The 25,919-nt window shown below is 46.6% G+C and overlaps 1 protein-coding gene across 1 annotated transcript in view; it reads right to left on the bottom strand.

Annotated features, from left to right (window-relative positions):
- Window positions 1-25,919, bottom strand: part of LOC147729441 (CD5 antigen-like) — a 327,270-nt gene that overhangs the window by 175,305 nt on the left and 126,046 nt on the right. The window contains exons 2-3 of the mRNA XM_086959054.1: window positions 15,625-15,780; window positions 6,030-6,350 (exon numbers count right to left, since the gene is read on the bottom strand). Coding sequence (XP_086815180.1) covers window positions 6,030-6,350; window positions 15,625-15,780 — 477 coding nt within the window. The remainder of the gene's footprint in view (window positions 1-6,029; window positions 6,351-15,624; window positions 15,781-25,919) is intronic.

Raw genomic sequence — 25,919 nt, 5'->3', positions numbered from 1 at the left:
CCCATAAATATGCCCAGCAGACTCTGTCAAAAGCCTTGGCTCTGTCCTCTGAATGGCCAGGTCTATGTTGCCGATCAGGAGCTGCGTTTGTTCCTGGATGTATCTCCCTACAACAAACCCTTTCTGGTCCGGGTGTATTAACTTTGGTGTCAATTTAGCCAATCTCCCTGCTAAAATACCCATAAAGATCTTATAATCTGCATTTAGCAGGGAGATTGGGCGGTAGGAGTCAGCCTTTTTTGGGTCCTTACCAGGTTTTAAAATCAGGACTATTATAGCCTCCTTCCATGTATTAGGGACCTTCCCTGTTAAACTATAAATTGAATTAAAGGTGTCCCCCGCTGCTTCTAACAACTCATTCTTAAGATGTTTATATATTTCGCTCTGGAGTGCATCTGAACCCGCAGCTTTTTTGTTCTTTGATTTCGTGATCTGAGCAGCTATCTCCTCCAACGTAAAAGGGGCATCTAAGATGTTTTTACTTTCTTCTGAGAGTACTGGTAGTTGTTTACTTCCAAGGAATGTCTGTATCGAACTCAACTGGGGGGCCAGATCGTCTCTATACAGCTCTGAGAACATGGATAGAAGGCAGGTCTGTATGTCCTCGATCTTATTAGAGACATCCCCGCTATCGTTGATGTTAAGTTCCTTAATATCATTTCTGACTCGGTCAGACCTGGCTTTCCAGGCCAGTAGAGCACCCGCCTTCTCCCCATACTCAAAGTTCTGCATCCCTCTCGTGACCCATTGCGCCCTACACTTAGCCTCCAATTTCCATCTATATTCTGATCTTGCCTCTTCAAGCTTGCCCGAGATCCGAGTGAGTTGCTCTTGGTCTCCATTACTAACATCATCCGTTTCTCTCTCCAAGCCACTTATCTTCCCTTCGATGTTCTTTAATACCTCTGCTTCAGACTTGTTCTTATAACAGATAATTCCGTGGAGTTTCCCCCTGAGCCAGGCCTTATAGGCATCCGATACTACATCAGGTGTTGTGGAGCCTGAGTTCAATGCAAAGAACTCCGAAGAAGGGGCCTGCACCGCGGCAATCACGTTGGGGTCTAATAACTTCGCCCTGTCAAGCGTCCACCTAGATGCTTGCCGTTGTGCCTCCTTAATCTGATATACCACTTGTAAAGGCGCGTGATCGGACAAGTGACTCGGGAGGACTAGGATCGCCCCTAGATTGCCTATAGATCCTCTATCCATAAATATATAGTCGATCCTGGAAGAATGACAGTGCTTCTTACTATGAAACCTAAAGCCCTTCTGGTCTCCCTTTATCTCCCTCCACAAATCAACTAAATCCATATCGTGCATCATATTGACTAATGCCCGACGCACCTTCACAGCTCCTTTATAGTGACTTAAATTGGATCTGTCCTTAAGAGGATCCATCAACACATTTAAATCTCCTCCTATTACGTGTGGTGGAGGTTCCAACATCAACACAGATTGTAGTTTGTGAATATATGTCGGATCACCCGTGTTTGGGCCATAACAAGAGGCACAGACCATCTCAGAGTTTTCGAATGCCAAACAAACAGTTAACCATCTACCAGACGTGTCTGATTGTTCTTTTCTTATAATACAGGGAGTTCCTTGTTTATTTAGTATTGCAACCCCTCTGCTTTGTGCTGTCTGTCTTGAGGCACTGAAAGAATTTACCCATTTAACCATGGAGAAGTGCTCTCTTCCCAACTCAGATGCGTCTCTCGTAGCAAACATACTTGTGCAGTTGACAATTCTAGATGCTTAAGAATTAACCTCTGTCTTCGGGGGCACCTCAACCCATTGACATTCCAAGAAACAAATGTAATCCCTTTATTCCTTAATGTCATACCAGCCAAATTCCTCTATCTTATCTTATCTTATCTTATGCTGTATTTATAAAGCGTGCTGACACCGGAGGTTTCCTGGCGCTGTGATTAAGATTGAGGGTGGGAATCGTAGTTTAAGTGAGGTTTGAGAAGAGCCATGTTTTTAGGCTCCTTCTGAAGCTTAGTAGGGTACCAGAAGTTTTTATATGGAGAGGGAGGGAGTTCCACAATTTAGGGGCCAGGTAGCTGAATCTACGGCCACCCAGTTTTTTTAGTTTGGCCATCGGAGTGGTGAGAAGGTGGAGATGGGCAGAGCGAAGGTTGCGAGTCGGGCAATGAGGGTTGAGGAGGGATTCTAAGAAGGCCGGGCCCTTGGACTGCCGGGCCTTGTATACCCGGCAGCCGATTTTAAAAGCAGCTCGCTGTTCAATAGGCAACCAGTGCAGCTTGGCCAGGACAGGCCTGGCGGATTGCCATTTGGGAGTTTTGCAGATAAGTCTGGCTGCCTGGTTCTGTACCAACTGGAGGCGATAGAGAAGGGACTTAGGTAGCCCCCAGTAAATGGAATTGGAAAAATCCAAGCGGGAAAGGACAAGGGAGATAACGATTTGCACCAGGGATTCATGGGAGAATAAGTGGGAGATATTGCGAATTTTTCGTAGCTGAAACATGCTGGCAGAGATGATGGTGCCAACATGAGTTTTAAGGGAGAGATCAGTGTTGATGGTAACGCCCAGGCTTTTTACCGAATGCGAAGGGCTAGGTGGAGTGCCAAGCTCCTTTGGCCAGAAGTGAGGGCCCCAATATAGAGGACTAGTACCAGGCAGGATGAGTTCCGTCTTCTCAGGGTTTAATTTAAGCTGGTTGGAGAACATCCATTGTTGGATATGCAGCATTACTCCCTGAAAGTTGGGTACAGCATCCGGGGAATCTAAGGGAAAAATGATCTGCATGTCGTCAGCATAGTTGAGGACAGTGCAGTTCCAGGTGCTCAGTGAATGAATAAGTGGGCGCAGATATAAATTAAACAATAATGGGGAAAGGGAGGAGCCCTGGGGGACTCCACAGGTAGTGGGGACCTGGGTGGCGGTGAAGGGGCCTAGGTGGACTGTTTGAGCTCGGCCCGAGAGGAAGGACTTAATCCATTCCCAGGCGGGTCCCTGGATGCCTGCCTGTCCGACACGATGGAGAAGGATGTCATGATCCACCGTGTCGAATGCGGCCGATAAATCCAGAAGGACCAGTGCCTGGGGGAACCCTCTATCGGCATTCTCCCGAAGGGTGTCCAAGACTTTTAAGATGACTGCTTCGGTGGAGTGAGCTGGTCTGAAGCCAGCCTGGTTAGGTACCAAGAACCCAGAGCTCTCGACAAATGCCGAGAGACAGGTGGTAACGTAGGCCTCCAAAAGTTTAGAGATGTAAGGCAGGAGGGAAATGGGCCTGTAGTTGGCAGGGTTGGTGGGATCGACTCCTGTTTTCTTTAAAAGGGGGACCAGTATGGCTTCCTTAAACGCCCTGGGGACCGTGCCGGAGCTAAGGGAGGAATTCAGAAGGGGGAGGATACAATCAGGCAGAGCAGAAAAATTTGCCCTGAGGACTTGGGGGGGGGCAGCAGTCCCTAGGAGATCCAGATTTGACACGAGTGATAAGCTCAGAGAGAGTGCTGAAGGTGATTGGTGGGAACTGGGTAAAGGAGCAGGGGTTAAGAGGGAGGGAGTCAGAAAGGCTAACAGGAGTGGAAAGAGGGATAGCATTCTTAATATTTACAATTTTTTGGATAAAATAAGAATTGAGCGAATTACAGGTTTCTTGGGTGGGGGCCTGGGTTGGAAGTACTCTGAGGTCGGATGAGAAATCGTTCAAGATTTTAAAGATTTATTTAAATTTATCACTAGCTGTGTCGATTCTTTCCGTGATATGTGAAGCCTTTGCTTTAGTGATGGTGTTTTTATATTCATTACGGGCCCTCACAAACTCTATGCGATCCTCCTTGGAGTAACCCCGTCTCCAGTTTCGTTCCAGGTGACGCAATTTGAGTTTCTATTCCTACTAAATGACATTGTCTGGGTTTGACACAAAAAATTACTATAGCTATACGAAGGTTTAGATGAGGATGATTTTTTTTCTTTTTTCCCACTGCTCCCCCACCACGTGCCCCCCTGCCTACCCTGTCCCCCCCTCTACCCTGTGCCCCTCTGTCCCCGAGGAACCCTCCCTACTAATAGGCACCTCTTCCAACATTCTGCTATTGTGTGGCTGAGGTGCCATGCCGTTGATGGCTAATGAACATGGCTGGGCCACGTTTCCACAGTGAATTGTGCTGTTGCGGCTGATGGGTGTGCATGTTGTATGTGAGCTTGTAACGTGTGCATTTTCTGTGTTGTGAGTTGCATGATTGTGGAGTTGAGGTGTGTGGTGTGTGCGTTTGGTATTTGGCCAATGAGCAGTGCATTTCCGTGTGTGTCATCCTGGTAGCACAGGTTGATGACGGACTGTCGGAGGTATATGCATGATGCACACTGCCTGGGTGGTTGGCGGCGACGTAGGTGGAGTGTCTGCACATTGGTGGGATACGCGCACTTTCTGTTGCACTTATTGTGTTCAGTGTTTTGCCAGGGGCACAAGTGGGACATGTGTGTAGTGAATTGCCCCCTGAACAGAGCGTGAATCCAGCTATGGTGTACAAGCCTTGCTTGGTTTCAGGCTGTTTCTGAGCAGAGTGGGGGAAGTTTTGGTACTGGGGTATCAAGCTGATGGTGTCATCTTTGACTGCTGTGAGGGACTTGGATTGGCCTGGCTGTGTGACTCCGCCGAATCAGGCGGTTGTTGGTTGGAGGGAACCCGAGGCCAACAGGTGCATCACAGCCAGCAGCTTTGTCTGACGTGGGATGTTGGTTGTCCACTCTGTTGGTACCATCAGCCGGTGGCCAATGGTGGTCAGGATGCAGAGGTGGGCTGTCCCTTTGAGCCTGTACTGGGCAATTACATTCTCTGGTGTTGGGTCTGTGAGATTGGTGCATTTTCTGGGGTCACTGTTTTTGTCTGCGCTGCCTCAGTGTCGGTCCGGGGGTGGTGGGTGTCCGGGGGAGGGGGGGCCCTGGGGGTAGTGGGTGTTGTTGCCCTCTTGGGTGTCCGGCCCGCATGTTCAGTGGCCCCATGGTGTCTGTTGTTCTTCAGGTGTGGCTGTGGGCATGGCTCCCTTTTATGGTGCAGGCTATAGTCCGACTTTGCACAAGGTCAGAGCAGGTATTAGTTTCCTGCTGCCGTATTGCATGTTTTGTGGTTGTATCGCTGATCTGGCTGGTCGTTGAGAATGTTGCGAAGTGGTGTTGTCGTGCCTTTTTGCACGGGAACGCCTACTCTGCATCTTAGTAGCGATAGTTGCTGGGGTCGTCTGTGGCGATGTTTTTTGCGGCTGCTATCGCGGGTAAACTGGTGCTATGGGCTGTTAGCATCAGCTTGTAAATGGGGTGATAAATTTATCGCAACTTTGGCGGCGATAAAGTGCAGTTAACTCGGCAATGACTCCTTGAGAATATTTCCCATTGGGTAGCCCTCCAGTGTAAGACCTTTGCAAAGGTCTGATGTAGAGTTGATAATCCAGATTTCAATGTTAGATGAAAAATTTAAGTTAAAATCCAGAATAATTACTTAAAGAGAGGTAGCATTTCGAAAAGATGATCAAGCATTAATAAAATACTATATATCATGAAGATATGACTGGACATGAAGGGAGGAAGAGAGAAAGGAGGTGGAATTATTTCCATATTCAGACCTAGATCCCTTACGGTTGATATAACTCCTTCATCAACCCCATAGAGATGGCCAATTTTTGCAGAATCTGAGTCAGGGGTCAAAAATGCAAATCTTTCAATATAAACTTCATTTTTTGAATCTATAGTGTATGCCCACTATTGGAAAAGATGTTACAAACCAGTTTTTAGAAGGAAAAAAAAACATGTTTCAAGAGGGCACAAAATGGAAGGACAATAACCTGGAGATCCAGATCTTTATTGCCAACTGAATACCTTTCCTCCTGGTTAGAATTCAGGAAGTGGGAGAGAAGGAAGAGCTTGTGTAGAACAAACCCAAGAAACACAAATGTCATAAACCAAAAGTGTAAAACTTACTCCAATAGGTTTTCACCCACATTTTGACTAAATCTCTGATTTGTCAGAATGACTTTGTGGGATCTGACGCGATTCTTACCTGTGCAGTGTACGGACGCATCCCTGTTGTTATCACAAGATGCTGGTGGGCTGGAGTTGTAGGGACACTTTAACACACTAGACTCATCTCCTCTGCAGCCCACATTGGATATTCTAGGAAACATGTTTCGGGGGGCTCCAAAGACAGACCCTCCTGGCGCTGAGATTGGCACTCCACACCCCAGCTGCCTGCAGACCACAGCAGCATCGTTCATATCCCAAGACAAGTCACAAATTGTTCCTTCTGTGGTATTTATATTAACCAGTACAACCCCGGCACAAGGATCCGCAGCATTAGAGAGGCGAACAACATGTGTATCAACTGCAAAGAAACAGAGAGAAATGAAAGGTTTACTATATCTCAAACCATAAATGTATATATTAAGTGCAACTCCCAGTACTGTGCCCTCATTTCAATCTCACCCAATCACAGGGAGGCAGGGAGGAGGGTGAGAGAGAGAAAAAATGGAAGAGACAGAGAAAGATAAAGATAGAGCAAGAGGTAGAGAGAGGGAGAAAGAGAGAACAAGAGTAAGCAGGAGAAAAAAGAGGGCGAGACCAAGAAAGAAAGAGAAAGAATGAGAGAAAGTGGGGAGAGAACAAAGAAAGAGAGAAAGAGAGATGATAAGAGAACATGGGGTGAGAAAAAGATAGAGATGGTGAGAGAACAGGTAAGATTGAGAGATGGAAATGGAGTAAGAGAGAGGTAAAGGGGAACACGACCAAGAGAGGGAGGGATAAAGGGAATCAAGAACACAAGAGAGGGAGGGAGAACAAGAGAAATGGAGGGCGAGTGAAAGACCAAGGGCCATATGTAGTTAGCTTAATACCGGTCGGAAACGGCCTAAAATTGGTAAATTTGCAATTACCGACCGGTATTTAGCTTTTTCCAATGTAGGTGCCTTGATTTAAGGATTCGGTAATTTACTGATTTGGTAATTTAAGGAATCAGTAAACTACCAAATCCTTAATATACTGAATCAGTAAATTACCAAATCCTTAAATCCTATGTAGGGAGCACTCAAGTAAGTGCATTTTTGATTTAAGGATTCGTTATTTACTACCAACTACAAGTTGTTGGTAAATATCGAAAACCTTTAAAAAAGCTATGTTGTGCTTTTTTAAAAGTGCCTTGTGGCAGACATACATGCCCTTAGGGCATGTATGTGTGCCACATGTGCACACATGCATGATTCAGGGGTGCAACAGGGTGTCAATGTGACACCCTGCCACCCTTAAATTTGTTCCCACTATTACCGATTCGGTATTTACCGAATCAGTAATAGTGAATGGCTTCCCATTCATTCCTATGGGCCTCCGGATCGGTAAATACTGAATCGGTAATACCGAATCGGTAATACCGAATATTACCAAATCGGTAAAATTTGCCGAATGTTTACCTACATACTATTTACCGATTCTGAAATACCAAATCGGTAACATTCGGTATTTCAGAATCGGTAAATAGAGATTACCTGCATATGGCCCGAAGAGACAGAAAGAGATAAGATAGAGAACAAGAGAAGGAAATAGGGAGTGATAGAAAAAAAATGTGAAGGGAGAGAGAGAAAGAAAGTAGGAGAAAAAGAAAGAGAATTAGTGACAGATCAAGAGAAAAAAAGCAGTAGTGTGAAACAGGGAGGGAACAGAAATAGAAGCTGAGAGAGCATGAGAGGGTGAAATAGAAAAAGTGAGGGAGATAGAGAGGAGAGAGATAGTGAGAGAAAGAGAGCGTGAGGGAGGGAGAGCAAGAGACAAGTGGAGCAAAGAAGAGAGAGAAGGAGGGAAAGAAAAAGACGGAGGGCGACAAGAACAAACATGAACAATAGAGAGGGGAGCGTTTAACTCATTTTTTTGGACCCTGCCTGCCTGCTGCTGCCTGCTACACCCCAGGACTCCACGGCCAGAGCTGCGTCAGATTCACGCTAGCCGGCGCATAAAGCCTGCCTTCAGCTTCCGCTGCGCGGGAGCGTTTAACTCATTTTTTTTAACCCTGCCTGCCTGCCTGCCTGCTGCTGCCTGCTACACCTCAGAACTCCGCGGCCCAGGGGGAACCGCTGACAGAGCCACGTCAGATTCGTGCCATTCGACCCATAAAGCATGCCTTGAGCTCCCGCTACACGGGACGTGCGCAGGGGACCTGTCTGCGCCCATTTTAGCCCGGAAGAGGCTGGGCTGGGCAAATTCCCTGATATCTTGCCTCTGAGAGATAAGCATGGGCTGAAAATTTGTTTTGCTCGTGGAATTTGCGAATTTTTGGCAATTTCGCAATCCGCAAATCGTGCAAAATTGCTAAACAATTGGCAATTCGCGAGTTGCCAATTGTTTTTGCTTGTTCGAGCTTCAAAAATACAATCTTGCGCGCGCGGCATTGATTTACTGTGATTCTGAGTTCGCCGAGTTGTTTTCCTCCCATTTTGCGTGCGCTGCGCCATTTTGGATCTGACTGCGTGATCGCGCGAGACTTTTCGACCGCGAGTATGTCATGGAGTCCTGCCATCTTGCACTGCGAGACTTTGAGAATGTGAATACGTCATAAGGGCACGCAATCACATATCGCGAGAGTAAACAACAGAAAATACATAGATGCGACGCGCAGCTGACATTCGGCGGGAGATTTAAACAGCTTGCTTTCCCGAAGTCGCAAAAATTGCAATTCTGCACAAGAAATCTATCGCGGGCAGCATAAACCTTCTGAAAATGATCATTTGGATCAGAATAACTCCTCAGATTGACATTTAGCTGCACTTTTTTGTGCAAGGAGTCCATTTTTGGAGGGGTGGGAGGAAGGAAGTGCTCCGGAGTCTCCAACTTCCTGTTCCTGTCCAGCAGGCTCCTCCCAGTGCTTTGTCCATGTCTTAGTCACTTTTCCTTTGGATCTGGAGCTGGAAGGATTACTCTTTGTGGCTGCTGCTGGATATTTGTATTTGAGGACTTTTTGTTTGAATCACTATTGGATTTGAGATTTTACAAGTAAGTTGGTGTTGTTTGTTTGGGGTATTGCAGTTGCTGCAACTACAATTTATAAACTTTTTCACAACTTAAAAAAAAATATATTGTGGGTAGCCACAGTATCCAGTAGGCCCAGGGTTAGCCATGGGTGCATGATACAACTGTTTCTGTGAATTTTGTTGAACTTAAATATCATTTACAGCATGGATGGCATGAAATTGAATAGCTCACTGTTATATGTGGAAGTTTTTTTTAATTTTGGGGTGTGTGTTAAAGCCATACTAGCCAGTAGGCCCAGGGGTAGTCAGTGGTGCATGGACCAAGTCTTTCTGTGGGGTCTCTTGAATTTAAACATCATTTAGGGCATGGATGGAATTGGATTGAGGTGATTTTTCTGTGTATTTCGATTTTTTGGGTGTTGTTGGAGCCTGGTCCAGGGCCTGGCCATGTGGGTGGGGGTCTAGGGGCCATTTTGTAGCCAGGCATTGTGCTTTGTGCCATAGGCCTGCACCCAGTCTGCCTTGCTTTCATCCATTATGCCCAGGGGTAGTCAGTGGTGCATGCACCAAGTCTTTCTGTGGGGTCTCTTGAATTTAAACATCATTTAGGGCATGGATGGCATTGAATTGAGGTGATTTTTCTGTGTATTTTGTTTTTTTGGGTGTTGTTGGGGCCTGGTCCAGGGCCTGGCCATGTGGGTGGGGGGGCATATTGAGGCCAGGCAGTTTTTGCCATAGGCCGGCAAGCCTGCGGGCCAGTAGGCCTAGGGGTATGAATGGGTACATGAACAACTCTCTCTGTGTGGTCTCTCTCTATTAATTTAAACATCCATTTTTGGTTAGAATTGCAATTTTTATTTTGGGTCTTTCGGTTTTTGGGTGTGTTGTGTTAATAATAATAAATGCCTAGTTGCAATAGTATTAATTGAAGCATGACATATGCAACTTTTATTTAACTGATGTTCCTCTGGCTTCTTTGCTTTTAGGTGCATAAAGACTGAGTACCAGGAATCATCCTCATCATCATCACTTGTTGTAGTGCCAGGAAGAAGTCCTGCTGCGGTGTGTGCACAACGTCACGTGACGTCACATGTGGCCACAGACAATTCTGCAACTCGTGCAACTGCGTCCTGCTGTTCTGACATCTGAAGAAGATGGGCCCAAAGAAAGGTAGCCATAGCTCCTCTACCAAGAAAGTTGCCAGTGCCACTGCCAGTAAGAAGGAGCAGAAGAAGCAAGTGGCGCCACTTACCAAGGAGACTGGTGTGCCGACCGCCACTTTTTGGGGGAAAAAAACTACGCCTGCAGCAGCGGTGTCTGCCGGGGACCAAGCTGGAAGCAGCACCTCCGCTTCATTGGTCTCAGTGCCACCACGCCATGTTAGGCCCAAACCCATGAGTGCCACAGAGGCAGCCACTTTAATTGCTCTTTCACCATCGACCAGTGATGTTGGCGTTGACTCATCTCAAACTAGCATCCAATCAACGCAGAGTGTAACTCATCTTACGAGTGTTCAACCACAGCCGCAACGACAATCACAGGTTCAAAAAGGAGAGGCGCAAGGAGAGGCGCAAGGAGAGGCGCAAGGAGAGATGCAAGGAGACGAGGCGCAAGGAGAGGTGCAAGGAGAGGCACAAGGAGAGGCTCAAGGAGAGGCGCAAGGAGAGGCACAAGGAGAGGCACAAGGAGAGGCACAACTGCCCACAATACTTGTTCCTCCAGAAGTAGCGGCACATCAGGAAATCGAGATTCATGCGGAGGTATCAGCCGAGCAAGCCACTCCTGATGATCCATTGTCTTCCAGATCCCCAGCAAGGAAAAGGAGGGCTAGTACAACTTCTTATTCAAGCCCCCTTCCTTCTGATGATCTAGATCTTGATTTGCACCCACCAATTCAGTCTGAGAGGGAGGCACGCCATGAGCCGACAAAGCTAGGTAAAAGGAAGGTTCCCGCAAGTCTTTCAGTTATGGGTTTTGACGAAGAAGAAGTAGAAATTGTGTCTTCTGCTGCTGATGAAGAGTCTGACGATGATGACCCAGTCATCACAGTCGTCACTACAGCCCCAGCGGGCATGCAGCAGACAGACATTTCTACCCTATACCGAAATACTGCGCGGGATGTGGGTGGCGTGGCACTGGTACCACCACCAATACAGGTAACTACTACACCAACACGACCTACAGCTGCCATATTTTCTCTTCAGAATGGCCGGCATGGACATCCATCCAGTTCGACCTCCATTACCTCAAGTAGTGGTGCTGTAAGTGCACAACAGAGTCAAATTCCGCCACGCCCATCCTCCACTTCATCAGCCATTGAAAGTGGCACCTCCACCACCACCAGAAATCTCAACTCCTCAGTTTGAGACTTCTTTAATATTAGCAAAAAGGCGGAAAAACAAGTTATTTGTTTGATTTATAAACAAGTAGTTAGTCGGGGTAATCTTGGTACCAACTATGGTACCAGAGGCCAGAGAGGTCATCTCCAAAAACAGCACATTATCCAGTTGGAGGCGCACCTAAGTAACATCCGGAAAGCCAAAAGTACAAAGCCAAATGTAGCCATTGATATTGCATCTGATAACGAGGAGCTGATCGTGCAGGGGAAGGTGAAGAAGCGAGAGACATTTTCTCTGGTACAAACAGTACCCCTGGCAGCAGCACTGCAGTGGTAGTGCCCACACCCTCTACAACAGCAACATCTAGGAGGCACAGTAAGAGTCTGGTAGAGACAGCAATGCGAAAAAGTACATCAATGAGCCATCAATGAGCCTAACTGGGTTGAAGAAGTCTGGATCATCGTCACATATGAACATGGTCCAGACCACCATTAAAAGCATGTTTTGGTCAGATGCGCCATTTGAACGCAACCACCCAACAGCATGTCTGCATAATGCAATGCTGGCTAAAATGTTAGCGCTGGACCTTCTCTCTTTTTCATTCGTGGAAGGGGTGGGTTTTCTAGAATTTGTGGCAACAGTCTGCCCTAAATGAAAGGTTCTTAGCCAGTCCTATTTTGCCAGAGTTGCGGTTCCAGCACTACATCAAGATGTGCTGGAGGTGATTGGGGCAACTTTGCAGAAGAGTGCTGTTCACACTATCCACCTGACAACAGACATGTGGACCAGTTGCCAAGCCCTTGATTACATGTGCATCACTGCACACTGGGTCTCTTTTGCAGCCAGCTGGTAACATCACAGCACTCCAATCAGCTCAATCAGCCCACATTAACACAGTGGATAGGGCCGCCCCACATCAACACCCTGGAGAGTCGTCAATGCAAAGTCCACATTGTACCACAGATCTGCCACTTTTAGATTTGCACCCTGCTTCATGTTCATACACTGTGGTTTTAATGTGTTCCAGCCTGCATGAATGGTAGAGAAGAATCAACACTAATGCTGATTAACAAGACAGCTCACTGGTTGGGCAGGAACATAGACTATAGGCACATTCTGATGGCCAGGAGAGTATCTTGGATTGGCAGCACCAGGAAAGCCTGCCCAGGTGACTGCGTTATTGTGACCTTAAGGTACCCCAAGCTCGTGTGTATGCTGTTTTCTCAGTATAATTAGCTTTATCGAGATGAGGGGGGCTCAAGTATTAAAATTGTCCCACTGGGCAACTTTATCGACAAACGATGACCTTGAATAACTCGCAGGAAAACAGGGGACACCGGGTGGGAGAACACGAGTGAGGTTTTAGAGTTCCAAATACAACTTTTACGCCCCCCTCAGTAATGCCAGGGACCTAAATGATATTGATTGACTGAGCTTGCCCGGGTAAGTCAAAGGTGTTCATTCCCATGCAAGCAAAACCATTATCACAGTCTCAGGAAGGACAGAAGAGGCGATCACTGCTGGGGGAGTAGTAAATCAAACCGCTATGGACTCTAACATAGCAAAATCACAAGAGTTTAGCAATCTAAACATCGAGGGTGATGGGACACAACACCCGTCTAACATTGGGCAGTGCAGATAGGCAAAATGAGAGTGAATTCAAGTTAGTTTCCTGGAATATAGCCGGTTTATCCTCTAAATTTAAGAATGAAGAATAGGTACACTACATACGGAAATTTCAAATCATTTGTCTACAGGAAACATGGGACGTGGTGAACAGTTCCTTCTTGTTAGAGGGCTACAAGACCTACTTCATCCCGTCCTGCAAGGCACTATTAGGGAGATCTAGGAGAGGGTTGGTTACATTTGTTGATCTTTGGTTACAGGGCAGATATACTGAATTGGACTGGGACTCAGATATTGTGCAGGGGCTTAGGTTCCAAAATAGAGGACACACGTTAATTTTTATAAACTTTTATAATGCAGTGACAATGGGGCAGGGCACTGTAAGCTTCCGAGAGCTAGATAGCAGGCTCACTCAAATACAAGAGCGGGGGATGGCACCCCATCTGATCCTAGATGGCGACTTCAATTGCCACCTATGCCCAAATCTGATAGTTAATGGCGGGAACTGGTCTACATGCAAATTGGATGAGGGTCCGCACATGGAACACACTACGGAGGCAAAGGCACTTAGAAAATTATTAAATATGCATGCCCTCACACACACCATGGATCTGGTGATAGTTGGCAAGAATAAAACGAGCCACCCAACATTTAAAGGCAGAGGATGTGCTTCATTCATCAATTTCATCTTTGTCTCCTTGGCTATAAAAAAATGGGTGTTAGGTTTTAGAATTTGCTTGAGTATTTTTAGCGACCATAACCCTCTCGTCCTGTCTCTTGCAGAGCTAAATCCCTGTAAGAAGACACCGGTTGGGGGGAACGGCAAGCATCATAGACCAAGGCAGGAGGTTGAGATGGTCACAGGCTAATGGGGAAGTCTTTTATTCAGCACTGATGAAAGATGTCGAACAAGCCATTTTGAATTGCCTGGACCTGGGGGTGGAGGGGACTGACTTAGTTAGGGCCTTCGAGGGTGTCGCCCAAATATTTGATATTCTGCTCAGATCAACATAAAACAGACCCAAGTCGGAAGATCCAAGGTGGTTTGACCAACAATGCTCCAATGCCTCAAGAGAGCTGAAAGCCGCTCTAAAATCTATCCCAAGAGATAAGGGTAGGGTGATCCTCTGTAGGGAAAATTACAAGCAATCTGTTAAAGGCTGCAAAACAAAATTACAACACCAAGCCTGGGAGGATCTGAGGGAGGCGATGGAGCTAAAAGATGCAACTGCCTTTTGGAAATTCATAAACAACCCCTCTTTCAAAGAGGCAAACAAACCTAGGATAGCCAATAACATTCTGCCAGGGCAATGGAAAGAACACCTTTCTGGACTCTACAACCATGGCACAGATAAGACCCGTGCAGAGAGTAACAGGAGGAAAAGGAACAGCAGTGAGATAAGATTTGTTCTGGGTGAGATCAAGGCAGGGATTGAAGGTCTGACCCGAAATAAGGCTCCAGGACCTGATGGGATTCCACCTCATCTTTTTCTGAGCGAGGTTGAACTATGGGCACCTATCCTGACAAGAGTCATTAACGCAGCAGTCGACACCACGATGCTATCATCCTGGTCAACAGCCACGATAGTCCTCATTTTAAAAAAGGAAATAGGGATATCCCACTTTGTTATAGACCAATCTCCCTAATAGATGTGTCAGCAAAGGTCTTAGGGAGGGTTATCCTTAGCCGACTAATGGATTGGGCTGAGGACCAGCATATTATAACTGATACCCAATTTGGTTTCAGGCCTTGGAAGTCCTGAGGACGATGGGACCCAACAGCACCAGTAAGAAAGCAAGGAACCCACGTGGCAAGGCCAGAGGCAGACCAGCTGAACCCAGCACCACAACAGAAGGAGGCCCAGGAACCAAACCCCAGCATTCCCTAGAGGTCCAAGTTCAGCAGTGACCAGAAGGCCATCCTGGCAACCATCAAAAGTAGACAAGAGCAGGGGGACACAGGGAGGTATGGCTGGAGGCCAAGACAGTCAACGTAACCATGGAAGCACTAGGAACTGAACATGTAACCTGCAGAGCAAGAGACAGAAACCATAAGGCCACACTCACCCACAATGGAGAAAAAAGGAAACCAAGGTAATTGAAGGTCTGGGAACCATCCAGGCATCAACCCAAACCCCCAAAGAGGGAAGATACATCAGCCAGGGCCGCAAGCAAACCCAACGGAAAGCACAAAGTCCCAACGAACCAGGAACATCCAGGCAAATTCCCATTCAGGAAAGAACCAGACCCAACCTTGCCAAGATGAGTACTTCGGTGCACTCCTAGTTGAGCTTGAGGCAGCAGTCTTTCATCCAGGTAGCAACAGCCATCATCAGCTTCTGAAAGTTGATTCTGACAGCTGTGGGTTCTTTGGAGAGGGAGAGGATCAGCTGTGTGTCGAGTCCATGGTTTGTGACCATGGGTGCGAGGAGGAGCATGTAGATTTTGAAGAGAGTTGGGCTCAGTTAGAAACCCAGGGGCACTATGCAGCTGATTTCTATAGGTTCAGAGAGCAACAAGGGATGTCTGACTTGCTGTGTTCGCCCTGTGAGGTTGGGGTGGATCCAGTCCAGTGCCTTGTCATGGATGCCGGCATCATGGAGTCTCGTGATTAGGGTATGTTGGGTGGCGATGTTGAAGATGGCCAAGAGGTCCTGTAGGATGAGGGCTACGGTTTTACCCCAGTCCAGGAGGGAGCAGATGTAATCGGTAGCACTGAGGAGTGCTGTCTCCATGCTGTGGTTGCTTCGGAAGCCGGGCTGGGAGGTGTCCAGGACATGGTTCTCTTCCCTGAACTCAAAGACTTGGAGGTTGATGGCATTCTCAATGACCTTGGCTGGGAAGGGGAGCAGGAATTTGGGTCTGAAGTTCTTGGGGTCTGTCGGGTCAGCAGACAGCTTCTTCACAGGGGGGTTATCTTAGCACATTTCCAGTCATCGGGGAAGGCGGAAGTTTCGATGGAGCAGTTGATGGTGCGGAAAAGGGGTGGTGCGATGGAGGCGGCTGCTCCGTGGAAGATGTGGTTTGGGTAAATAACCAATGGGACTTCTGAATAGTTGCTCTTTATGGTCTTGAATGAGTTGTCGGTGGTGAGTGGAGTTCAGTTGAGCATGGTCTGTTGGAGTGCGGCGTGGTTGCAGGCAGTGGTGGTGGGTGTAGTTGTTGTAATTTGGCAGCAATTATGTTAAGCATTAGCAGAAGACATCCTGTATTTAGACACTATCTTGTCAGTTTTATAGAATCCATTTTGTATTTCTGTCAGCCATTTTGTTTGCCATGTGCTCGCCATGTGCTCTGTCCTACCTTTTTGTTAACTGCTCTTGAAATCTGCCTAGAGACGAGATATGTTTAGCATCTTCCACTTTCGCACATGCTCAGTTGAGCTTGCAGCTACTGTAGTCTGTAACTGTCAGGATGTGTCCACCAGAATTAGCAAACTAGTAGCTCCTCCAACTTGTCGCCTGTAAACTTTCTGTATGACCTAATATGTACTTATAACCAGCATTTTGTACTTGTACCGCCTTCATTTGAGCCCCTGTGTGGGTGTAAATGGACCAAGCTCCTTCCATTCAGTGCATCACTTCATACATTAGCAAAGGGTGTTGTGTGAATGTAGTTCCACCTCATGAGGTTTATTAAACCCTGTCTTTTCTATTCCTGTTTCTGTGCCAACTTCTTCCTATTGGTCTGGAGACTCTGTGCAGAGAAGGGAGAACCCCTAGCACTGGTAGGCCTTGCAGAGGCCCACTACTACATAGTGGCTGGGTCTTCCCTTTTTTGTAGCTGTCATCGATCTGCCTGATCTTGTTGTGGAAGAAGGTACCAAGTTTGATGCAGAGGTTTAGGTAGGGTGGGACAACTATGCTCTTGCTGTTGGGCCTGGTGTACTTCAAAGCACCTTGAATGAGTTGCTGCCTGATTAATTTTATGGACAATGTACTAAGAGCTGTCTTTAGTTTGGCATGATAGGAGCGAAGTGCATCTTTAAAAAATTGTTTGTCAGAATTGCTTTTAGATTGCCTCCAGTTGGCTCAAACCTTTTGCAGCGGGTCTTATCAGTTTTCAATTCAGCCGCATACCAAGGTGCATTGTGCCTGAAATATTTCCTAGTAAGTGATTTATAGGGAGCCATGTGTCAATGCAGGCACCCTTGCACCACGGTGCAAGAGTGCCCCGTGTTGCATGCAGGTTTGTTTTTGTGCAGGAAGGAGCACCTCCCTGCACCAAAACAATCCTGAGAGGCATAGTCCTCTTTCTGAAGAGGAGAAACAAAGATATTTCTCCTCATTATGCCTCCCCTGGGAAATGGTATCTTTTATGCATTACCAATAGTTTCACTTTTGGAAACCTGGGAATGCGTCAAAAACCACAGAAGTTGCAATGCCCACGGTATGCCTTTCCAAGGCAGAGTAATGCAACGCAGTGATTTGCGCTGCGTTACTTTACTCCAGATTTATGAAGCCACTGAGGACCACACAAAAAGAAAAACTACATATTTCCTTTTTAAACCTTTTTACCGCCAAGATGCCTCCGGGTATTCGTTGCGCTCTATAAATTGAATAATCAAATCAAATCAAATCAAATGAAAGAGACTCATAACTTCAGTAATCCGATGAATGAACTTTCTATGGAAATTGGCAACACCAAAAATACTCTGAATTGGCTTTGCTGAGATTAATGTATCTCATTGCACCATTGCTACTTTTGTTTATTTCATCCATCTTATTTCCCTAATTTCTAATAATGCACCCTAAACACTCCACAGCAGAGCTATGGAAAATGCATTTATTCATTTTAGAAAAAAGGTGTTGCTTTCGCAAATGTTGCATAACTGCTTCAGCATGTAAGTTTCCCGGGTGTCAGAGTAGATCAAAGCCAGGTTTGGGCAAAAAGTGTGTACATGCGGAAGGAAGAGTAATTCTGGGCCTCATTTAAGAAAAGTGACACATCGCTGCGTGAAAACAGTGATGCATCACTTTTCATTGCGCCCTCCTTGCTGCATGCTGGATGCATCATATTTACTGTATGAAGCATCATGTCGCAAGGAGTTACAGATACGTCAGTATTTCTGACGTACGTGAAGGCGCAAAAATGCCGCATTAATGGAGTGTGTCATAAAAGTGATGCAACTCCAGCAATAGGTCATTTAACATGGGCAAGTCCCATGTGAAATGTGCCTGCATCAGTCTTACGCCTGCTCTGAGGCAGGCGTAAGATACTGATGCATTTGCAACCCAGAAGTGGCGCAGTGAAATCTTACACTGCATCACTTCTACGAGGCTTACTTGCGTCAAAATGCCACCCCTGCATACATTATACCTGGCGATGGTATAATATGGCAAAGGGGTTTACAAAGTGACGCATCTACCTAGATACGTCACTTTGTAAATATGATGCAACATGCCGTATTTTACAATATGCACCATGCGCAGTGTCGACCTAGAAGTAGTGCAGTGAAATCTTATAGATTTCACTGCGTCACTTCTATGAGGCTCTTTTGTGTTGGATCGCCCACTCTGCATACATTATACCTGACACAGGTATAATGTGACGCAGGTCTTTACAACGTGACACATCTCCATAGACAAACCTCTCCTTCTTGAGCTTTCAGAGACAGCTAAAGGCTCTGTAATCAACAGGCACCTCAATTAGCGGGGTCATTAATCGCCCAATGTGGACAGGCTTTTTATCCCATGCTCTCTTTATCCCCTTGCAAGCTTGTGTCAGCAAACGACTGTCACACGCACTACTTTCGTAGTGCTGCGCACGTCCATTGGCCGACGTGGCCCCGTCCACTCCGCTAAGCTGCGGCACCGTGGCAGAATTCCCACCACGGTTAAGCGGTTAAATCTTACCCAAGCTACTTCTCTCCCTCTGTGCTCAACCAATTACATGATTGAACTCAAAGCAGCTGTCCTCATTTTGTGTAAACTGAGTGTATGAGCTGTAAAGCGCTCTGATACCCTTTTCATACTTAGTAGCGCTATATAAAACTCTTTAAAGAATTTTTTGCCAGATTTCATCTTGCTACTTTCTGGAATATTTCGCATCCAATTCAAAAAGTACATGTACTTGAGTGTAAGGAATTTGTACAATGTGCTCAAAATCAATCTTGAAGTCATAACATTTTTGCAGTAGTAGCACAGTTTTGTTTCCCTTACAAAAAATAAGTGCACAAGTCTTTATAAGAAGTGGGTAAATATACAGTACACCCAATAGTTGGCATAGCACCCAATCCTGAGAGTATCTAAACAGAATGGTTAGTTCCACCGGGGCTGGAATCAACAACAGCACAGACCAGGATAGAATGGCAGGGCTTCATCCAACGGTTGGAGTCTGATGACCCTCTGACAATTTTACCCTCATACACGCTTCACTCTCTGCAAACGGTGTGCTACAGAAAAACTCTCTCCATAGAGTTACCAATGCTAAGAGTATCCACTGTTTTACTTATATCCACTTCAGTTCTCATTGTAGGTTCATTAGCTCTCTGGAATTTGATTCAGGTAAACACTGTCTTTTGGAGGCATTGGTTACGTAAGAGTCTTAGTATCTGAGGAGCTTGGTTTTCCCAGGGTAGTTGTGTACAGATTGAACATTGCGTGCAAGATAGGTTACTGTTCCATCTGTGGTTCGTAGGCGCCATGAACTCGGATACCCATGAAGTGTCTAGTACCGGTCAATGCTGCACATAACACTACCTTGCTTCATCTTTTGGGGTTGTAAACATGACAGCAGCAATGATGCTTCATACTATTCTGAGCTATTTTGCACTTACTTTTACAGCTCTAATGCTATCCCCATTTATAGAGCAATTGGATGATGCCGTTAGTGGTCATCAATGATGTCGTTTGAGATGTCATCAGTGATGTTATAAATGATGTCATAGAACATGTCATGAGTGATGTAATCTGTGAGACCATAAACAGACCCTGGCGGAGGCACAAGTTACAGTCAGTCAAAAAGCTTTATTTTGATAATACATATCTTAAAAGCTGCACTTTTCACATAAAATTATATAAATAGAGTAAAATGCAAATTATCATAAAATGGGATTCCATAATTCCAAGTTATAGTCAGCTATGCTAACTGCAACTGGTGAATATATGTTTTTTCAGTACAATACGTTAATGTTGTCACTGACATATTCAGTGAACTATATTGTTAACTTTAACCTTTGTTTTTTTCAGTGAATTGCTAAGGTTTTTTTAAAGTAAATAACATTTTTGTTTTCAATGTATATATGGTAGGATGACTGAAGAGTGTATCCTGTCTGCACACCCGATTTCTAAAGGGAATAGCTTTGTTTTGTAACATTACGGTAGAGTGTGGACTGTTTGGTGAAATCTATGTAATAAATGGTGTCTGATTGTAATAGGGAGTAATAACATTTCAGTTGAGGTAGTCCATCTTCCCAGTTCTTGTTGGTGTCACAATAAGTGATCTTCTCAGCAAGTTCAATAATCATTTAATACAAGATGGTTTAATGGCTATGACGGTGTCTTTACATCAAAGAGGTGATTTTAAATCAGAAAAAGAGAGTGATAACTTCTTTCAATAATGTATACCTTTAGTATTAACCATTTAAATCCATATTTGAGGGTGATTTCATCACTCATGCAAGTCTCGCGGGAAGCTCACATGATCGTGCACCCATTTATTTTGTTTTATAATGTTGTATATAGTTGTCATTCTTATGTTGACTTGGTCTTTAATACAAATGTATAGTAAGTGTGTCATGTAAATATGTCTATTATTTATTTTTAATAATGAATGACTCCTGCACGCTTTTATGAGGGGAATGTACTTCCTGTTAGGCTTTCGCAGATGGCCCACAATATTTGAAATCTGGTTAATAATATAATTTTTTGTAATTCTGAAGAAATTATACCACTAGAAATTATACAAAATGTACAAAAATAATTATGTATTGTACCATTTAACACGTATATTAATGTTTTTTATGACGATCCCAAGTCACACTCACAAGTCACTCTCTAGAGGTCTATGAGAGGAAAGACACACCAAGGAACACATTATGGGGTCAATTAGGATGGCTGACGGATCACCACCGCCAGGCAGCTGGTGGCGATCCGTCCTCCATCCTTGCCCGTCCGCCACCTATTTCCCCCCGCCATATTACAATGGCGGGGGGACCGTGGCGGAGGGGAAGACCGTCCGCCGCTTTTCCGCCACAGTCGCCTTGCGACCGCGGCACAAAACGGTCTAATATGGCGGCGGTGTCTATCAGACACCGCTAGCCATATTAGGATGGCTGGATGCAGATGCCTTTCCGTGGTGCCACGAAAAGTCATACAGGCGTTGCTTTGGGGGCCTGTTGCAGGCCCCCAGGGTGAAGGGGAGGTAGGGTGCACATGGGGGGTACCTATAGTACCCCCCAGCGTTTCACAGTACAACATGGCAGGCATCGCACGGTGCCTGTCATGCTGTGCTGTGAAACACACAACTTGTATTTTTGACAGTACCTGCACCAGACAGGATGGCGGACGGACTTTGTCCTTCCGCCATCCTAATCGACCCCTAAGTTTGGTTCATAACAATGTAAATACAAACAAAAGGAAGAATCCATCCTTTTGGCCTCATTTGTGGTTCGGATGTTGGTGTGGGCAGATCTTGCTTACTGCTTCAGTTTCCTTATAGAAAATCTTGGGGCATATTATCAAGAACGGCGATAAAATTATCGCCACTTTAGCGGCAGGAAACTGCCGCTAAAACGGCGAAAATGGGATTGATAATATGTCCTTGTGAATTCCCATAGCAGCCCATGTTCTGGTGTTAACCTGGGCTGCTATGGGAATTCACAAGGGCATATTATCAAGCCCATTATCGCAGTTTTAGCGGCAGTTTCCTGCCGCTAAAGCGGCGATAATCTTATCACAGTTCTTGATAATATGCCCCCTATTTTTTTCAGAGCATACAATGTCTTTCTCCAACTCAGATTAGCAGCCAGGAGGAGTTCCACCACCCTAGCCTGCTCAATCAGCCAAAGAGTCTCTAATTTCTCAATTCTTTGAAATGGGAGCAGGAGAAAAAATGTGGGATGCATCCGCCACTGTGGCGGGTGCATCCTAATTCGGGGCACGGTACCTCTGCCCTTATAGCGGACGGTACCTGCCCCAGACAGGATGGTGGACGGACTTTGTCCGTCCGCCATCCTAATCGACCCCTAAGTTTGGTTAATATCAATGTAAATACACACAAAAGGAATAATCCATCCTTTTGGCCTCATTTGTGGTTCGGATGTTGATGTGGGCAGATCTTGCTTTCTGCTTCAGTTTCCTTATAGGAAATCTATATTTTTCAGACCATACAATGTCTTTCTCCAACTCAGAGTAGCAGCGAGGAGGAGTTCCACCCCCCTAGCCTGCTCAGTCAGCCAAAGAGTCTCTCGTTTCGCAATTCTTTGAAATGGGAGCAGGAGAAAAGAAAGTGTTTGCTTAGTTTGAAAACTGCACAGATTGCAATATGGACCTTAGTAGGGGGACTAAGAAACACTATAACATGGGCATTACTGGAATATGGGGGGATTTAAGATCAATGCATCCACAGAGGCTAGCTCATGCAGAGTTGGCTTGTGTTACAGAGACAGACAGGTCCTACATCTTTTCAACCTGGGGACACTGTACCTGCTCAAGTTATTTCTGGGCAAGTGCATAAGAAACCTGAGTAACTGCGTGATTAAAGAAAGCGTATTATTATTCATCTTAAACAAGCCGCGCAGGGCAGGATAAGCTCACACAAGACCATAAATGCCCCCTAGATAATAGCTTTAATTTTTTGGGAGGGAGATATTTTTTCCAAGTTTTCTTCCTGTTTTTTTCAAATAAATATGACATTTTTTTAAATTGTTCAAATTTTTTTCATAGCTGTAGTGTTATTGTTAGAAACGGAGCCACCTCATAACCTTGAACACCTTGTTGTATGTCAACTCTCTCCTTCAAGTCTAGTGCCACATCTCTGGGTCTGTGTACTTCTCTCTCAGCAATAAGGTACTATATTTTTACTGCCACCTTCGGAGCAGGTCTCCACCCGCCTGGCTGTCACCTCCAACTCAGCAGAACTCACTTTCTGAATTACCCACATTTACTTTTTCTTTTCTAAGACACTCATGGCCACAAGCCTTTGGAGCTCATAATCAAGCTCTTTCATTCTAATCTCTTGTGACAAGATCAATCTTTTTTTTTCCAATGCATACACATTCTTGCTGACCTCTGCCTTTGCCTGGAGCCTCATGACCTCCAACTCATGATTTCAGGCCCTTTACCTTTTCTATAAATCCTCTGGAGAAAAATTCCTGGAAGAATGATTGCTGCCAGCCACAGTGGGTGCTCTCCGAATAGGCAAATCCTGGGATCTGTAACTTCTCCCTGGCACACCCTCAACTGCATCATATGTCTCCCCAGGTTCTCTGGCCTCCCACCAGGCACTTAAGGCCTTCTGCAGCTCCTCTTTCCTAGAAGTGCTTCTAATGGGGCATCTAAAGTTTTTGCAAAATTTCTTGAGCAGCTCTACTTTGTAGGTATGCAACATGTCAGTGCTAAACTCCAATTCTGCTTTTTCTGCTGGTTTGCCATTTAGCAACATGGAGCGTGGATACTTCAAGGGTCTCTTCAAAAATAGAACCAAAATGAGGGGCCGTGGCTAGCAGCCGAGAGTAATGGCTGTGGCTTAATCGAGCTCTCCCCTGCCCACGGCGTAAAAACTATGCCACAGCCTGTATATCCCTGCTGAACGCGCGCAATATAGAGCAAGAGGCTGCCCTGATACCCCCACCTGGCCACGATCTGAAAACGGACGCCTCTGCCCCCAAGGCGGTGGAGTCCTGCGACTGCAATTACCAGGGACAAGTTCAGCAAATGGCGGCGTCGGCCTGAGGCACGGGCCGCGGGGGAGAGCGGCCTGCTGCGACGCTTGCAGCTCGGCGGCACCAGTGTGGTGGTTACGCCGGCGGCTGCTGTGGAGCGTCGGAAGCGGGTGAAGCGCCGTGACCGGCGAGGGCGGCCTTTTCCCCCCAACCGGAGTGCGGCTGACTACGGAGGCCCCGGACCGGGGCGCCTCGGAAATCTAGGCCCCGGCTTTTGGGCCTATTGACTGTGTGCAGCCCCCTGGAGCAGAGCGAGTGTGGCGAGAGCACCGGTGCTTCCTTGAGACCCACGCTACTGCTGAGGACAGTGAGGAGAGGGCCCCCCTCTTTCAATAATATGCTTGCTGGCCAGATGATCTTGCTGCATGGGGAAAAAAGGAGACACCAATGATGGTGGCGAAGTGACCCGGGCCCCCTGGACATGTCCCTATTTTTATTGGGGTGAGCTCTGTGGCCGGACAGCTTTGGTGTTTCGGGGGCATTCTCAGAGTGGCGATGCAGGGCCTGAACTTGGCCACATATTGTCTACAACTGGGCTGAGGAGGAACTGGACTGATCCAACACCCTTGCAGATTTTGGGTCTCTGTGCAGGGCCCCGTGGGCTTATAGGAAAGCCTTCCTGATTGCACTGTACCCCTTCTCGCACGGCAGTCAGTTGCGGGGCACGCTGTTCCGTCCCCCCCCTCCCAGCTTGAGACATCAACAGCTTCACCCGGCTTGGTGGCACTGGCGGGGGAACCGGGCCCTGTGGATCATATTGTGTGCTGCCGCTTGAGCTAAATCGCCTGTGAGACCCATTTGGGTGCCCTGTGACACTCTATGCGGACCTGGTGGTGCCCCCCCCTCACACAGATTCCTTGAGTTGCTGCAGGGTATTGAGGAGCCAGGACTGTTCATTGTACCTATCCTTACAGGATAGTGAGTTGGCAACGGCCAGCCCCGAAAATGGCAACGGGGGGCAGGGGCTCCAGAAACAATGCCAAGAGGCAGCTGTCTAAATGTGCTTGGTCAAAGGGAGGGGATAAAGGCGACTCGCCGGGGTCGGACAAGGGTGCGCCTGAGAAAACCCAACCAGCCGAACAGGAACCAACACTTTGCGATGTTTTGGCGGCAATCGGTGGAATGCGTACCTCAATGGACTCAGTCACAGTGGAAGTTTCCCTGCTCAGAGCAGACTTTAAACAGATGAATGAGAGAGTGCAGGAGCTTAAGATAGCGGCGACGGCCCTGCGAGAAGACACCTCGGAGCTTCAACGTCAAATGGCGGACATGGAAAAATGACAGGTCAGAATGGCGCAACAGCTGGACGATTATGAAGGGAGGGCCCGCCGAAACAAAATCAGGATCTTGGGAGTTCCGGAAAAAATGGAGAAGCCGGCGGCAGATCTCTCGTGGAAGACCTAATCACTAAACACCTAAAGCCCAAGGCGGTATCCAGTTACTTTTCCATAGAGTGGGCTCACAGGGTGCCAGGCGGCCGGCCCAAGCCTGGGGCCCCGCCGCGTCCGATCATCGCCGGGGTCTTTAATTTCAGAGACGGGGACAGTATTCTGCAATGTTCCAGACCTGGTCCTCCACTTAAAATTGATAACTATGAGGTGTCTTTTTCCCCCAACTTTATGGCCAGAGTCCAAGCGCAGAGGAGGAGTTTCCAAGCAGTCAAGTGGGAGCTGCGTAGCAAGGACATGAAATATGCGATGCTCTTCCCAACCAAGTTGAGAGTGGAATGGGATGGCAAACCCTGGTTCTTCGACTGACCGGACGCGGCCTGAGAGTGGCTGGAGGGCTGGACCACCGTTGAAGGCCGAAGTGGTAATCGTTGTGACAGAGCAAGACGACGGAACGATGATGGTCTGATGCGGCGGCAGAGGGAGCAGCAACGGAACCGAGTGGTCTTGACGAACAAGAGTGAAACAGCTTCCTGATTGACTGCAGGACATGATAAGTTGGCAAAACAAAAGAAGAGTGGTAGGAGGGGACAGTGGAAGAACTTGCCCATGTGAGAACCCTAGGTGGGGTTTAGCTTTACAGTACTAATGGGGTGTAATGTGTTTGATTTATTGATTGCCTAGACATGTTATGATGATTAT

The sequence above is a fragment of the Lissotriton vulgaris genome, chromosome 2_1 (genome assembly GCF_964263255.1).
Source record: "Lissotriton vulgaris chromosome 2_1, aLisVul1.2, whole genome shotgun sequence".
Classification (NCBI taxonomy): Eukaryota; Metazoa; Chordata; class Amphibia; order Caudata; family Salamandridae; genus Lissotriton; species Lissotriton vulgaris.
The sequence above is the reverse complement of the archived record's forward strand: the minus strand, read 5'-3'. Positions and strand labels throughout refer to the sequence as shown.